Source organism: Delphinapterus leucas, chromosome 2 (assembly GCF_059928025.1).
Source record: "Delphinapterus leucas isolate spDelLeu-1000000601 "Yukka" chromosome 2, BTC_Dleu_Yukka2, whole genome shotgun sequence".
Classification (NCBI taxonomy): domain Eukaryota; kingdom Metazoa; phylum Chordata; class Mammalia; order Artiodactyla; family Monodontidae; genus Delphinapterus; species Delphinapterus leucas.
In genome coordinates this window covers 128,781,400-128,797,773 of record NC_143130.1, presented here as the reverse complement: position 1 = coordinate 128,797,773, position 16,374 = coordinate 128,781,400, and the positions used below count along the sequence as shown (strand labels likewise).

General features: G+C 33.7%; 1 protein-coding gene across 1 annotated transcript in view; it reads left to right on the top strand.

The window, feature by feature from the left end:
- Nucleotides 1-16,374, top strand: part of MDGA2 (MAM domain containing glycosylphosphatidylinositol anchor 2) — a 273,598-nt gene that overhangs the window by 59,757 nt on the left and 197,467 nt on the right. The window contains exon 3 of the mRNA XM_022570646.3: nt 9,803-10,096. Within this exon, the coding sequence (XP_022426354.2) occupies nt 9,803-10,096 (294 nt within the window). The remainder of the gene's footprint in view (nt 1-9,802; nt 10,097-16,374) is intronic.

Below are 16,374 nucleotides of genomic sequence, written 5' to 3'. Positions count from 1 at the left end.
AATGTTAATTTAAGGGATAGTGCATTTATACACGCATTTAAAAATATTTGGATAAATCATGGCACCATTTTCAAGAGTGAGTAGGCAAGAACACAAATGTGTAATGGAATATCAGAATTCCAGGAATTTGGGAATCTCTGGGCTAACTTTTAAGCTATAGGACTCTTTCCTGTTTGTTACCTTCAGTTTGTATAATACATGTATAGAATGTGGTATTCAACTTTTCAAGTTTAAATTCTTAATCAATTGTTTATACCCAATTAACTATAGTTTTCCACCTTTACTCTGCATTATTGAAAAAAATATATACCAAACATGAAATGGAACTTGATTAACAGTAGAGAGTTAAGTTGAGGAATTGGTCCCCTATTTCCCAGAAATGATTATAGATTGATTAGCTTTTCATCAAATGACCTGGTCATATCTTAGTAATTAAAGATCTTAGCACTTTATTTGAGGTTTTGACTATTATAATATCTCCTTTCTTATTACAGAAAAAAGCAAGTTCTTCTCAGTCTAGTTCAGATTCCTAGCTTGCTAAAATGTTAACATAATTCGAGTCACTAGCAAGCAGAATTATCTTGGTCCTGTTTTCTTATTTAGTTGTCTCAAAGAAAACAAGTTTTTCACATGCGAGACTTTACGTAATTAGTCAGTGACCGTCGTTCACATTTCTGTATTGCAGTACGTGAGAAACACAATAAGTCAGGAAAGGGAGGTTAAACTCAGAAAAAAGATATGCTTTCACGCCCTTTCCCAAAAATGTCAGTAAAAAATTGTCTTGTTGCTATAGATTTATATTAATGATTCTAGAAAATATTTTACTATAAGCTCAAGTTAGCAAACCAAATTATGTGAAGATCATAGCAATTCAAGATACCTGAAAACTAAACTTAAGCGAATACTACATAACCCCTTAAGCAACCCCAGCTTAAGGTTCCCTTCACTTATCTGTTTATGAGGCGGCAAGTATTTATTTGCAACTGGCCTTGTAGCTTGTGTAGCGGAGAAAATATGAATGCCACTCAAAGAATGATTTTCTCTTTTGCTCTTTCATCTTACACTTTGTGTTCCACTGAATCCCTCGGAGGCTATTCTTGTGCCATAGCAACACCTGCTGGGAGAGGGAAGTTGGAACAGCCATAACTGTTGCCTGCCAAACCTGTTTTCCTGATTGAATGACACTGCATGTCCTCCATCTTCTAATACTAAACTCTCCAGAGTTGCTTCGCTTCAGGATTCTGCATCTCCCCATATGTTTCAAATAACTAACAATACCATTGTAATAAGATTTTCTATAACTCTTTAAAAAATAAGCGTTGTGCATGTGTGTATGTATGGGTGTGTGTGTGCATGCACATTTCCCCTAAGAATTTCAAAATGCAAACACCGTGCTATTTTAACCTCATGTTTGTTTTTAATACATGCTTTCTTCTTTATAGCTAGATTTGTAAAACATTGTCAATCCTGTTTTATTAGCATCTCCTCATTTATTATAGGTGAGTCAGTAAAAAAAAGTGTATGTCAGTGCAGAAAAGGCAGTTTTTATTTACAGAGTATGATAAGAGATGTGTTTATGCTTATTCATATTATGGACAAAAACAGTAAGCTTACCATATGGTATGATGGCATGTTGAAAAATAAGTGCCTATTTCATATATGATTTACCCACAAGACTGTAAATAATACAAGTCTTAGAATATGGGTCCAAATGGACATTCTGTTGTAGAGCTAACTAGCCTTTCTTTAAAATTGATGATAGAGGAAAGCCATAGCATGGACAAATTACTCGATACTACCAAATACTTCCAATATTTTACCTCTCTGTTTCATTATTATGCCCAAATTAAAATCTAGTATACGTGCTAACTTTATGAACACCTATGGTTTTTGTGTTTTTTTAAACTAAAAATAGAGTTGATGTGTGAAAATGATCTTGAAATTTATATACTTTATAATTAAGCCTTTGATAATCAAGAGGTGATTATTCATCAATAGCTTTCTTACTTTGATTGCTTAGTAATCTTGATTGGTGCTCCATCAATTAATCATGAATTTATTAAGCACCTCTAAAATACTTTAAAATATCACATGGTGTGGGAGCTATTTTCTGAGGAACTAGATAAAGCCTAGCACTGACCTCAGAATGTTTTGGCTACATATGTAAAAGAGTAGACATTTTGTCGTGACATAGATAGAATAAATCAGATACACTATAATTCAGAGACATGGAGGATGAATAAAAGATACAGAAATCAGGAGACTTAAGAGAACAGGAAGTTTCAGTTGGGTCTTAGAAGAATGGGAAATCATTGGATGGGTATTATGACGGGAAAGTCATTCCTGGAGTGAAGGAAGGAAGGCAAGGAGTAGGAAATGAGCCAAGTGTTAAACAGACCAAGAGACCTATCAAAATTGAATAGCGAGCTTTTCACAGAAGCACTATGGCTTAATAAGGGTTGGCAGGTAAAATGGAAAATAAGCAATGGGCTTTAGACCTTCTAGAAAATGGGGAGCTACTAAAGCTATTTGAATGGTAGAATAATAGGATTTTTAAGAGAGATTAATTCAGAAATGGTAAGATTTTTTTAGGAGGAGGAAGAAGCATTTGTCAATTAGATTTTAGTGATCCATTTATATGGGGGAAGATAATTCAGAAGGAAGTGCAGCAATGCAATATATTATTATATTAACCTTTGGCTCAGGGAAGTTCTGCATATTTTAAAACGACAACAATTGCAAAAATACTCTATGTGCTGCATATCATATAAATCACCATATTGTCTTTGTGTTTTTACAAAACAGGAAGTATCCATTGGCAACCTTTATTTCTTTCATGAGAAATGAGCTCTAGAGTGTCTCTGTCTTTCATCAAATATTGTTACTCGTCATGGTCTCTAAAAGAAAGCAAATATGAGCAAATCCATTAGTAAATGAGGAGTCTTTAGCATGTTGGATTTCTTTTGTCACCTTGAATATTTTTCAAGCACATCTTACTATACATTTTAATTGACATATAATTATTAAGAAAATGGGTCAAGCTTATTAGTTTAAAAAGTATTTTGGGGATTTGGATTAGAATTATTTTTAAGTTGAAGGGAATTCTCAAATTTACCTTATATCATCATATGAATATTTCTTAATGACCACTTATTCTTAAAAATTCCATGTATTAAGGCAGTTATTCCAAATCTTAGTGTGTGCTCATCAAATCAGCTATGAGGTGCATGAGAATCAGAATAGTTCCACTATTAGTGTATGGAGGTTTTAAAATACAGATTACAGTATTGATATTATTCTCACTTACATTGAAGATACTTAATTGAATGGAAAAGAATTGAGTGGAGTTACAAGATGCTGACAATTTCACTTAACCAAAGGCTTATCTTACTTATCCCATAGTCCATTATGAGAAGGTATTACTGATGTGCCATTGATAGTGGTTGCAGTTGCAAACTATTCAGTTCTTTGCTTCCATGTAAAATTATTTTGTGATTTTTCAAAACCTCAAAATCTGACTATATCCATGTACAAGTCTCATGCTTACAAAGCTAATCTGTAATGTGTTGGAAAAAACAATTGAGAACTGCTGACTCGGACACTGAGAAAGCACTCAAGTGTGATAGAGGTATCTTTCCTTTAAAACTATGTGGTGTGCAATAAGGATATAGCTAAGCTTGGAGTTTCAATCAGTAGATCACCAAGGATGAAACTCACATCAAGTCTATAATAAATTTTTTTACCTCACCTGTTGTTTTTGAAGATTAAATAATACAATAAATTTGGTTCATTTGGATTAGTTGAGTCTATAAATTCACTATTTACTACTTTTTTACATGTGTGTATATATACATAGTCAGCATGAGAATTCTTGAATTCTGACTTCTGGGGTTCACTGTCATAAACACAATATTTTTGGTCTTATTTACTTATGCTTTAAATGTAGATTATATATTCTACTCTAGAACATACATATGTGCTATAAACTACTTCTCCCCCTAAATTCAAATATGATTGAATCAGTGCCATACTTATTTTAAGATTCTTGAAAATATGAGTCTAGTTGTCCTTCTGGAGACAATTCTACTTATTACTTAGTTTATTATAAAAAATTATAATGTATTAAAAGAAGTATATCTTTTGTTTAAACATCTACTATTAAAGTGCACTATGCGTATTTACATATTTAAACCAATAAGTTCATAATAAGCATATTCTTATGTCTTTGTTTCAAACAGCATGATATTTTCTCATGTAGTTGAGATGAACTAACCTTCCCCTGTATTCTTTTGAGTAGGAAAAATAAGCCAGCCATTTTCTGAGTAAAAACTGAAGATTAAATTTCCTCACCTTCCTTCCCAATGAAGAAATGGAAGCATTTTTATTTTCTATACTTACTTTATTTTACAGTCTGTGATACAGTGGAAAAGTTGACAGAGAACCAGTTTGTTCATATTACTTGTCTATTTTTTTTATGTTTGGAATGAGAAGTTTTGGTGCCATACCATGTTTTTTAAGTTTCTCCGATTATAGCATCTCCTACAGTAGCATTTCAGGTAAGAAAAATCAAAGCAAGGACAGTGTATAGACTATATGTCAAAGAATGTATCTTTGTGTTTTTATTAGGAGGGACTTTTTTCTAGCAAATGCATTATGAATAAATCTCACAAGTTGCAGACATTTCAAATTTTTCTACTTAATTTAACATTTTCAATGTGAGACAATATTTTAAGAAAAAATAATTTAGTTGATTAGAGAAAGAGCATAAAAACATCATGACAAAATTAAATGTCATGTCCTCAAATTGGCTCTTTTGTTTGTTTTCTGTTCGTTTGTTTTTTAAATTTACAACTTACCTATCCAAATCTTAAATGAAAGGAGAAAGAAAAGGAAAACTATACGAATCCTTTTTTTACTCTCTTATCTCTCACACACCTTCACAAATTTGAAGATCTACTGCATCTGAAATCTATACTAACAATATATTTTAGAGGAGATTCTGCTAGTTGTATGGATTACTAATTATATAGAATTATTACTTTACATTGTTATTTAATACTTTTTTAAAATGTTCATGATTTTTATCTATTACATTTATTTCTTTTATATTCACAGATTTTAATCTTTTTCCCTTCTTACCCTCTTGCCCTCTCTCCCCCTCTTCCTTCCTCAATTATTTCATGACTTCCTGGTCTGTGCCATCCAGGAAAGCAGGGCATCAGGCTTTAGAGATAGAGTTAGACACTCTGTGCCTTCAAGGAGCTATCTGGTCAGGGATATAGACATGGAAGAAGATACAGGGTGAAGCTTCGAGTACAGGTTAAATGGGTATACAACATAATATGTGGTCAAGAAGAGTGAGCAACAAACTCAGCCTAGGAGTAGGCAAAGTATCATCACATAAGTGGTAACTTTGAACTGAATCTCAACACACGGGGCAGGTAGGGGGTGCTAGAAGACAAGGGCCTGACTTGCCAAATACAGGAAAGAACTGCAAGGGCACTGAGGTTCACTAGTCAGTGAAATTGTAAGTGATGAGTGTTGTAGGAGTGAGTTATTCTAGAGAAGCACTTCTAAGACTATGTTTCTAGAATACCATGTCTAGAGTGATATACTTGTTGTTATTAAAAAGTGGAGTTTTCATCAAATGAGCTTTGGATAATAGATTGCATTAACATTTTAATTTTCTCTGGGCTTCTTGAAGACTATAATATGCTAATATGCATAGCACATATTATAGAAGAATGAAAAATGAACAATATACAAAAAAATTACCAATAATCCCACACTCAGGGAGAACCACTGTTAGTGTTTTGGTATAGTTCCTTCCGGGCTTTCTTTTCCTCTACATTTTTCCCCATGTAAATCTTGCTCTCTTCCATAAATCAGTGCTCAACTGCCTCACTGTCTTAATTTGTACATATGGTATAAACATTTTTACTGAGTTCCTATCATGTGTAAAATAGAGTGTGGGATGCTGCAAGTATAAAGATGAATTATGTATATTCTCCGTTTAAGAAACTCTGTTATCAGTCATTAGCATATGTCTTTTTTATATTAAAATGTGATACTGTACATACTTCTCAGTAACATGTTTTACTCACTTTTTAATAGTAGTTGTAGCTATTCATGCTATTCACTAGCATGTTTTTCTTGCTTAGCAATATAAATATCTTTGTCAATAAATGTGGGTCTGTTAAATCATCATTTAAAAAGGCTGCATCATAATCTGTTATGTGACTGTACCACGATTTTTTTTAGTTAATCTGTCAGGCTGTTTTCAGTTATTATTTTTTTTAATTAAAGCAGTATTATGATGAGCACACTCATTGAGGATTGAAGTTTTTCATAGTTACAGGAACATGATTTTATTTATGTTGATAAAGTTTATGACATAGAAGCAGGAGGCCTGGAAGAATTAAACTGGCGGCAGAAAGACCACTTAGGACACTGTCACAAGAAGAGATAAGGATGACTTATACTAAGAAAGCTACCTATAGCCATAAAAAGAAATAGGCTGATATGAGAGATATTTTTGATAGAGAAACCAAAGCTGCTGATTGGAAGTGGTGAGTTAGAAGATGGTGAAACAAAGAAAAGTCTATTGTTTTTAATTAACAGATCAAGTGTCCTGATAATTAACTAACAACTAAGTCAAGAAATAAATAGTGCTTAGGTTTGGGGATTTGCAAGACTTTTGGAAAATAGTAGTAGGCTGCAATCATCGACTGGAAGAACCTTGGGGTAAAGTTACAGTTCACATTATAAACATGCAAAACAGAGAGATATTCATGAGAACAAAATCTCCTGATGGAAAAATTATGATAATAATTTAGAGCATTCTAGAGAATGGAAAATTTAATGTGGAGAGAGAGAGAAGTCTATAAAAACTATGACAAGTTTTAAGACCTTCTTGTCCAAGAAAGTTGCAAAGAAAGGGTTAACTCTGAAATCAAGATTTAAAAAGCCTCATGGAAGAGATGGAAAATAAACTTCATTTTAATTAGGCTTCGGTGTTTATTTTAAAATGAGCAAATTTATTAAAAAATCAACTTGTAACTTACCTAGATTGAAACTGAGGTTTATATTTCTATAATTTTGATTACATCGGGAGAAAAGTTTATCTAACAAATGAATAACATACATTAACAAGGGAGTTTTTGAACTATCTAGCATGATAAACTTAAAAAAAATATAGCTAGTCAAGGATCTGTTTTTGTTAGACTGGCCTAATGTAATAAGACCTTTGAATATTCATCTTATTAAGTTAGAAAATAGATACTTATTATTAGCCCCACTCCTATCTTTAACTTTTTACTGTTTGTTCCTATAGTCAGAACATTAATAACCTTGGAGCTGGTAAAGTATAAATTCTTAGTTTCAAAAACGAAGAAATTCATACTCAGAGTGCTTAAGCTTGGCCAAGGTCATGTGGTTTGTTTTTGGAAGAGATGAAATCTTCCAATTTCAAATAATAACATTCTATTAAATAATCTTTTAATGTATAATTTCTTTTCATTTATTTCACATAAATGTATCATAATTTGGATATTTATTTAGAGTGGTATATCTTATAAGAAGTTTTGACTTGTATACAGGAATTATACAGGTAGATACAGATATTTAAAATAGACATATAAGATGTAAGACAGATAGATAAGGTAATTTGCAACATATGTGTTATTTACTCCCTCGCATTTCTACCTTGACTCTTTTTTATTGACCCTGAGACAGTAACCAAGAGATGGGCAGGTAAAACTGGTCCAGTTTGTCCATAAGAACAGACTAATTATGAGCAAGAGTCCAGTACTAACTCAAGTTATTCATTCCAGACACCATACATTACTGGAGCCTGCTTCAGGGTTCATATCTCTACATTGGCCACCTGCTATAAATTGGCCTCAATTTGAGTTCTGTTCAAAGTATTTATCCTCTCATTCTCAGTGTTCTCATTTGTTAAATTTTAATATTAAATATTTGATCCTATGATTGTCATGAGAATTAATGAAAATGTAAAATCCCTAACTATGCCTGGCACACAATAGGAGCATAATTAATGTTAAATGCTGAGGTTATTGCTGTTATTCTGTGTCCTTTCTAATGGACGGTGAATAAATACTGCAGCTTCTTTCAATCCTATTGTTACTAGATGATGCTTATTTAGAATTGCATCATTCCCTGCTGGTTCACTTCAAAAAGAACAAATTATTTAACTAAATTATTTAGTTGTTTATATTTGCAAGAGTAAATTATCTAATCATGGAGGTTTTAAAAATGCAGCCATTTTTAAACATGTTTTTCGTTAATGCCAGTTCCTAGAATATATATATATCTACTTCAAGAAGGTAGTGGTTAGTGTTTCATATTTTCTGATTTCTAAGATGCTAGCATTATTTACTTTGTCTTTTTTAATTAGAAGTAAATGAAGGAATTAAATGAAAAAGACATGAAGATATTTAAATAGCAAGATAACTAATTCTCATATCACTTTGTACTTAAATTTATTTTTCTCTATGTGTAATAAAGAGGAACAACATTTCAATATTAGTTGAAAAATACTTTAAAAATTAATTATATTTGTTTTTGTTCCTGGGCACTGGAGCACAGTAATGCTAGAAGGGAGAATAAAACCTTTGCCTTTTTTGTCCATATTCTGTATTAACTCCAAAGAGGGGAAGCATATGACATTTATCACAATGATAGAATTATTCATATATTTCTGGTTATTCTTATTCTGCCCTTCTAGTTTAGCCCATGCTTTTTTGATAGATGTCCTATTGCCTAAATACTTTTGAATTCATACACATTTGTATGAGAAGTAAAAGTCTTCCAGTGGAACAGGTGATATGGTTTGTAGGAAAACTCATTTAGTAGTACTCGCCTCTTATTAGTTCATTTTTCACCAAACCCTAACATAAATATATTCCAGCACAGTAAGGTAAGTTCCTGTAAAATCAATCTAATTTTCTCATAAATATCTTCAGTAAAATCAGAAATTAGCTTTACTTGAGAAAATTAAATTCTTAGATTATTGAAATATATTTTTGAAAACTCACTTAAAATTAATTTTACAGAAATAGTGGCAGCATCATGACAAACTATGTATAGTGATCTCAAAATCTTAAAGTGAAATCATTTGAAATTAAAATGTCAAAAACTATTAAAAGTCAAAAAGAACAATACACTGGATTGTCAGAGTGTGGCATTGTAGTCAGTTGTTCCATTTCATTTCCTCGAGGGAGAGAACGAATCCTAAACCTTAGCAGTTTGGCAACAGTTTCTAAACCAAATTTAGAACTTCTGGTTTTATATCAGAGGTTCTTCTTTTTCTCTTTCCTATTGCATTTACTGTGCCTGCTAAGTCTATAAAGTCTCTTATCCCTTTCTTATACCATCCTTGGATAAGAGATAACAGCATAGGAAGCAGAAGACTGAAAAGCTAAATCTTACCTCAGCAAGTAGGATCACTCTTCTGTGAAATGCAGATCTTAAAGACCCAGTTAATGGCTGATAATGACAAGTCATTGAGTAGATCGTTCTTATGTTGACCATTCACGTTCCAATGTAATGCTTTATTTTGCTAATGTTTGAAGACCTCATTTGAGAAAGTTCTACGAAAACAATTTAGAATTATTTTAAGTGAGGGTAAGTGCCACCCATCCCCAAGGTCTCTGTAATTTTTGTCATCTGAATTGTCACACATCTTCAACCAGCAGAAGTTGTTTCCTTATGATTTTCTGTGTTTGAATATGCTTTACCAGTACATACTAACCTTGAAAAATTTTCTTTTTCCCATTTCAAGTTCCACCCAATCTGACTGTTCCACAGGAAAAATCACCTTTGGTCACCAGAGAAGGAGACACAATAGAACTGCAGTGTCAAGTAACTGGAAAACCTAAACCCATCATCCTTTGGTCTAGAGCGGATAAAGAAGTTGCAATGCCTGATGGGTCAATGCAAATGGAGAGTTATGATGGAACACTGAGGATTGTGAATGTATCTAGGGAGATGTCAGGAATGTACCGATGTCAGACCAGCCAGTACAATGGATTTAATGTGAAACCAAGAGAAGCCTTGGTGCAGCTCATCGTGCAGTGTAAGTACATTTTTTTCTATGTATTTTGAGATTGGGGGGACAAGGGAAGAAAATGAGGTGATTTTTGGAATTGGATTAGTAAACAATATTTCTACATTATTGCTACCCAATTTAAACTATAATTTCCCTAAATCTGCCTATTATTTGAACTAATACACACTAATGGAAAAGAATTGTATTAGTATGTGTGTGATGATTATGATGGTGTTATATCATTGGTTAATGCCAAAGAATCAACAAGCCTAATGGTTAAATACTGGCCATGTGCAATGAAGCAAAATGGAGATTGGAAGTAATTGCTAATTCAGATTATAATACTCTTTTGTTTTCATAGTTTATGTTTCTGCTTCAGCAGTTGCGTGCCCTTTGCCCAAATTATCCACCTATTTCAAGGCATCCCTTTGCTTAAATTGTGGAGACATAATCATTGCAATGCTGTGTGCAATCTGAAGTTGTAAGAGTAGATTACATAATTATCTAGTAATATATAGATAATTCAGGCAGGTATTAGGAGCTAAAGTTTTGCTTGACTTTCTCCACAGATAATTGTTTAACTGTGAGAGCTGAATATGATAGATTTTTAACTATTTTCGATGAAATCACTGTTAGAGTTCTAATAAAAAAAATGCAGACATACTGCGCTTTGTATTTGCTTTGAGTATTAAAAATACCTAAATTCATGATATTAAGAAGTTTAACAATGTCACTGGTGTTGGGTTATTAGAGGATGATGCCCTGGTATTTTGGATAGCAGGTAGTGTGGATATTGTTAAAGAGAAGAAGCAAACTAAACACAATCTGTTCAAACTCCAGGAGTGTTGCTGAACAGTTTAGTTGATGTATTATTTGTTAACTACATGGTGGCAAAGCCTTCAAGAAAAAGAATGAAGTAGATGAAACTATACACTTCAATAAGCAATGATGTTGTTTTCTTTCTGTGGTTCTTCTGTAACTTGGAAAATAGCAATTAGTCCAAAATGTCTATTTTTATCTAAGACTTAAGGATGCTGGCAGATTAGAAGATCTGACTTTAAATTTGGAAGGATAATTGAGATATGGAAGGATTATGTTTGGGGCAGGTAACAACACATGGGCTTATGTATGAGGAATATGAGTGGTGAGAGGAGCAGTGTTCTGGGTGCTGCTTAACCATTCCCTGTCCCTGTTCTTTAGAAACTCAGATTTCAGTCTGCTATTTATCCTATAAATATGCAAACTTCTATTTGTCAAATATCTTGGCTGATTTCCAACTGATTACTAGTTTTATCTCTAAAGAATGCAGCTTTTAGGTGGCAAGTTCCATTCCACAGTTTAACATTACATTTTTTCCTCACTGGCCTTTATACTCATGATAATAAGCTCATGGGTAGGAGGTTCACGTGAAAACAGGTTTCAGAAAGAAAAAAACAATTTTTTTTTAACGAAACCTCTCCTTAATTCTCCAGAAAATAAGAGACATGCTCAGGTAACCACAGAGGAAATTGATACAGTTTGGAGCACCTCATTCGTATTGGTAATCACAGGATTGTGTGCTTCCTCCAGAGTTATGCACCAAGCTTCAGTGTTCCTAAAGCCACAGGGCAATTCATTTTCACCCTGCTCACACTCTCTGGGGAAGCTGTGAAACCCACTGGCTCTAGGGAATTTTAAATTGAAGGTTCAAGAACCAGGATCTCTTATCTCCATAGAATATACTAACTTCCAGGATTCTATTGACAACCTAAATTTCCTTTTTTTTTTTCTTCCTAATAAATTTCATAGATAATAAGTTCAGCACAAGATCTTAAAATTCAGTCCTATAATAGCACATGAAGATAAATAGACACAGTTGTCTCTAGTGTCACAAGGATGTAATTGACTGAAAGCCATCAACAGACATAGGCAAAGCCGAGTTCATTTAATGTAGAGAAAAAGATCTGCACCCCAAGGTGACTTTGCAGAGCAGCGGGTATAATCTAACAGCACTTCGTCTCAGAGGCAACTTCCCTGGCCTACCCAGAAAGGTGGCTGGATGCCAGCAGTCTTGACAGTTTCAGATAAGGATGCCATCATGTCTTTCAAAAAGCTTAATTTCATGTATTCCCAACTCTTCTGAAGAATCTAGTTATGTGTCTGAGCATTTGCCAGGTACAAAAACTGGTAAGAACTCCAGAATATTTCTGAGTCAAGCATTCATTTTCCAGGCCCTGCTAGCAGGTCCAGCTTGCAAGCCTACCTAAGACTTATTCCTGCAAAACTAGCCATGTTGGAATCCTGATACATTTTTAAAATCATAAATATTTTAACTTTTATGGTGACTTCTTAAAAGTATGAAAATAATATGGTATTTGTGCTTAACTGGGGTAGCCATGCTACAAGTGAGGATTCATATAGAATATAAAATACTAAGTTATTTTCATACACACATGCACACAAATATACATGTATATGTGCATGTGTTTATGTCATCCTCAGCAATTAGTTACATCGTTGCATAACAAGCTATGCTTTATGTATTTTGTATTCCCAGCATAATATATTTTACATTATAGCTATTCAGAAAATGTGTTGAGTAAATATGTTATGATAACAAATGTAATAAGAATATATATATATACACACACACATGCATCTTGCTTCTTGCATAACTAGTTCTCATTATTTAGGTTTCAAGAGTACCTGAGGACTTGTTGCATAACAGTTGTTTTTCTTTTTTTTTAATCTTTCCTGGAGTATAATCACTTTAAAATGGTGTGTTAGTTTCTGCTTTATAATAAAGTGTCAGCTATACATATACATATACACCCATATCTCCTCCCTCTTGAGTCTCCCTCCCACCCTCCCTATCCCACCCCTCTAGGTGGTCGCAAAGCACTGAGCTGATCTCCCTATACTATGAGGCTGCTTCCCACTAGCTATCTATTTTATATTTGGTAGTATATAATAAAGTCCATGCCACACTCTCACTTCGTCGCAGCTTACCCTTCCCCCTCCCCATGTCTTCAAGTCCATTCTTTACGTCTGCGTCTTTATTCCAGTCCAGCCCCTAGATTCTTCAGAACCTTTTTTTTTTTTTTAGATTCCACATATATGTGTTAGCATACAGTATTTGTTTTTCTCTTTCTAATTTACTTCCCTCTGTATGACAGACTCTAGGTCCATCCACCTCATTACATATAACTCAATTTTGTTTCATTTTATGTCTGAGTAATATTCCATTGTATATATGTGCCACATCTTCTTTACCCATTCATCTGTCAATGGACACTTAGGTTGCTTCCATGTCCTGGCTATTGTAAATAGAGCTGCAATGAACATTGTGGTACATGACTCTTTTTGAATTATAATTTTCCCAGGGTATATGCACAGTAGTGAGATTGCTGGGTTGCAAGATAGTTCTGTTCTTAGTTTTTTAAGGAAACTCCATACTGTTCTCTATAGTGGCTGTATCCATTTACATTACCACCAACAGTGAATGAGCGTTCCCTTTTCTACACACACTCTCCAGCATTTATTGTTTCTAGATTTTTTTGATGATGGCTCTTCTGACTGGTGTGAGATGATATCTCATTGTATTTTGATTTGCATTTCTCTAATGATTAGTGATGCTGAGCATTCTTTCACCTGTTTGTGGGCAATCTGTTTTTCTTCTTTAGAGAAATATATATGTAGGTCTTCTGCCCATTTTTGGATACTTTTTTTTTTTTGATATTGTGCTGCATGAGCTGCTTATAAGTTTTGGAGATTAAGCCTTTGTCAGTTGCTTCATTTGCAAATATTTTCTCCCATTCTGAGGGTTGTCTTTTCATCTTGTTATGTGCATCTTGTTGCTGTGCGAAAGCTTTTAAGTTTCATTAGGTCCCATTTGTTTATTTTTGTTTTTATTTCCATTTCTCTAGGAGGTGGGTCAAAAAGGCTCTGGCTGTGATTTATGTCATAGAGTGTTCTGCCTATGTTTTCCTCTAAGAGTTTATAGCATCTGGCCTTATATTTAGCTCTTTAATCCATTTTGAGTTTATTTTTGTGTATGGTGTTAGGGAGTGTTCTAATTTCATTCTTTACATGTAGCTGTGCAAAATCCCCAGCACCACTTATTGAAGAGGCTGTCTTTTCTCCATTGTATATTCTCGCCTCCTTTATCAAAAATAAGGTGACCATATGTCTGTGGGTTTATCTGTGGGCTTTCTGTCCTGTTCCATTGATCTGATCTATATTTCAGTTTTTGTGCCAGTACCATACTGTCTTGATTACTGTAGCTTTGTAGTATAGTCTGAAGTCAGGGAGCCTGATTCCTCCAGCTCGTTTTTCTTTCTCAAGATTGCTTTGCCTATTCGGAGCCTTTTGTGTTTCCATACAAATTGTGAAATTTTTGTTCTAGTTCTATGAAAAATGCCATTGGTACTTTGATAGGGATTGCACTGAATGTGTAGATTGCTTTGGGTAGTATAGTCATTTTCACAATGTTGATTCTTCCAATCCAAGAACATAGCATATCTCTCCATCTGTTTGTATCATCTTTAATTTCTTTCATCAGTGTCGTATAGTTTTCTGCATACAGTTCTTTTGTCTCCCTAGGAAGGTTTATTCCTAGGTATTTTATTCTTTTTGTTGCTATGGTAAATGGGAGTGTTTCCTTAATTTCTCTTACAGATTTTTTCATCATTAATGTATAGGAATGCAAGAGATTTCTGTGCATTAATTTTGTGTCCTGCAACTTTACCAAATTCATTGATTAGCTCTAGTAGTTTTCTGGTGGCATCTTTAGGATTCTCTATGTATAGTATGTCATCTGCAGACAGTGACAGTTTTACTTCTCCTTTTCTAATTTGTATTCCTTTTATTTCTTTTTCTTCTCTGATTGCCATGGCTAGGATTTCCAAAGCTGTGTTGAATAACAGCGGTGAGAGTGGACATCCTTGTCTTGTTCCTGATCTTAGAGGCAGTGCTTTCTCTTTTTCACCATTGAGAATGATATTTGCTGTGGGTTTGCTGTATATGGCCTTTATTATGTTGAGGTAGGTTCCCTCTATGCCCACTTTCTGGAGAGTTTTTATCATAAATGGGTGTTGAATTTTGTCAAAAGCTTTTTCTGCATCTATTGAGATGATCATATGGTTTTTATTCTTCAATTTGTTAATATGGTGTATGACATTGATTTGCGTATATTGAAGAATCCTCGCATCCCTGGGTTAAATCCCACTTGATCATGGTGTATGATCCTTTTAATATGTTGTTGGATTCTGTTTGCTAGTATTTTGTTGAGGATTCTTGCATCTATATTCATCAGTGATATTGGTCTGTAATTTTCTTTTTTTGTAGTATCTTTGTCTGGTTTTGGTATCAGGGTGTTGGTGGCCTCATAGAATGAGATTGGGAGTGTTCCTTCCTCTGCAATTTTTTGGAAGAGTTTGAGAAGGATAGGTGTTAGCTCTTCTCTAAATGTTTGACAGAATTTGCCTATGAAGCCATCTGGTCCTGGGCTTTTGTTTGTTGGATGATTTTTAATCACAGTTTCAATTTCAGTGCTTGTGATTGGTCTGTTTATATTTTCTATTTCTTCCTGGTTCAGTCTTGGAAGGTTGTGGTTTTCTAAGAATTTGTCCATTTCTTCCAGGTTGTCTATTTTATTGGCATAGACTTGCTTGTAGTAATCTCTCATGATCCTTTGTATTTCTGCAGTGTCAGTTGTTACTTCTCTTTTTTCATTTCTAATTGTTGATTTGAGTCTTCTCCCTTTTTTTCTTGATGAGTCTGGCTAATGGTTTATCAATATTCTTTATCTTATCAAAGAACCAGCCTTTGGTTTTATTGATCTTTGCTATTGTTTCCTTCATTTCTTTTTCATTTATTTCTGATCTGATTTTTATGATTTCTTTCCTTCTGCTAACTTTGGGGGTTTTTTGTTCTTTCTCTAATTGCTTTAGGTGTAAGGTTAGGTTGTTTATTTGAGATGTTTCTTGTTTCTTAAGGTAGGATTGTATTGCTATAAACTTCCCTCTTAGAACTGCTTTTGCTGCATCTCATAGGTTTTGGGTTGTCATTTTTTTATTGTCATTTGTTTCTAAGTATTTTTTGATTTCCTCTTTGATTTCTTCAGTGATCTCTTGGTTATTAAGTAATGTATTGTTTAGCCTCCATGTGTTTGTCTTTTTTACAGTTTTTTTCCTGTAATTGTTATCTAATGTCATAGCATGGTGGTCAGAAAAGATACTTGATACAATTTCCATTTTCTTACATTTACCAAAGCTTGATCTGTGACCCAAGATAGGATCTATCTTGGAGAATGTACCATGAGCACC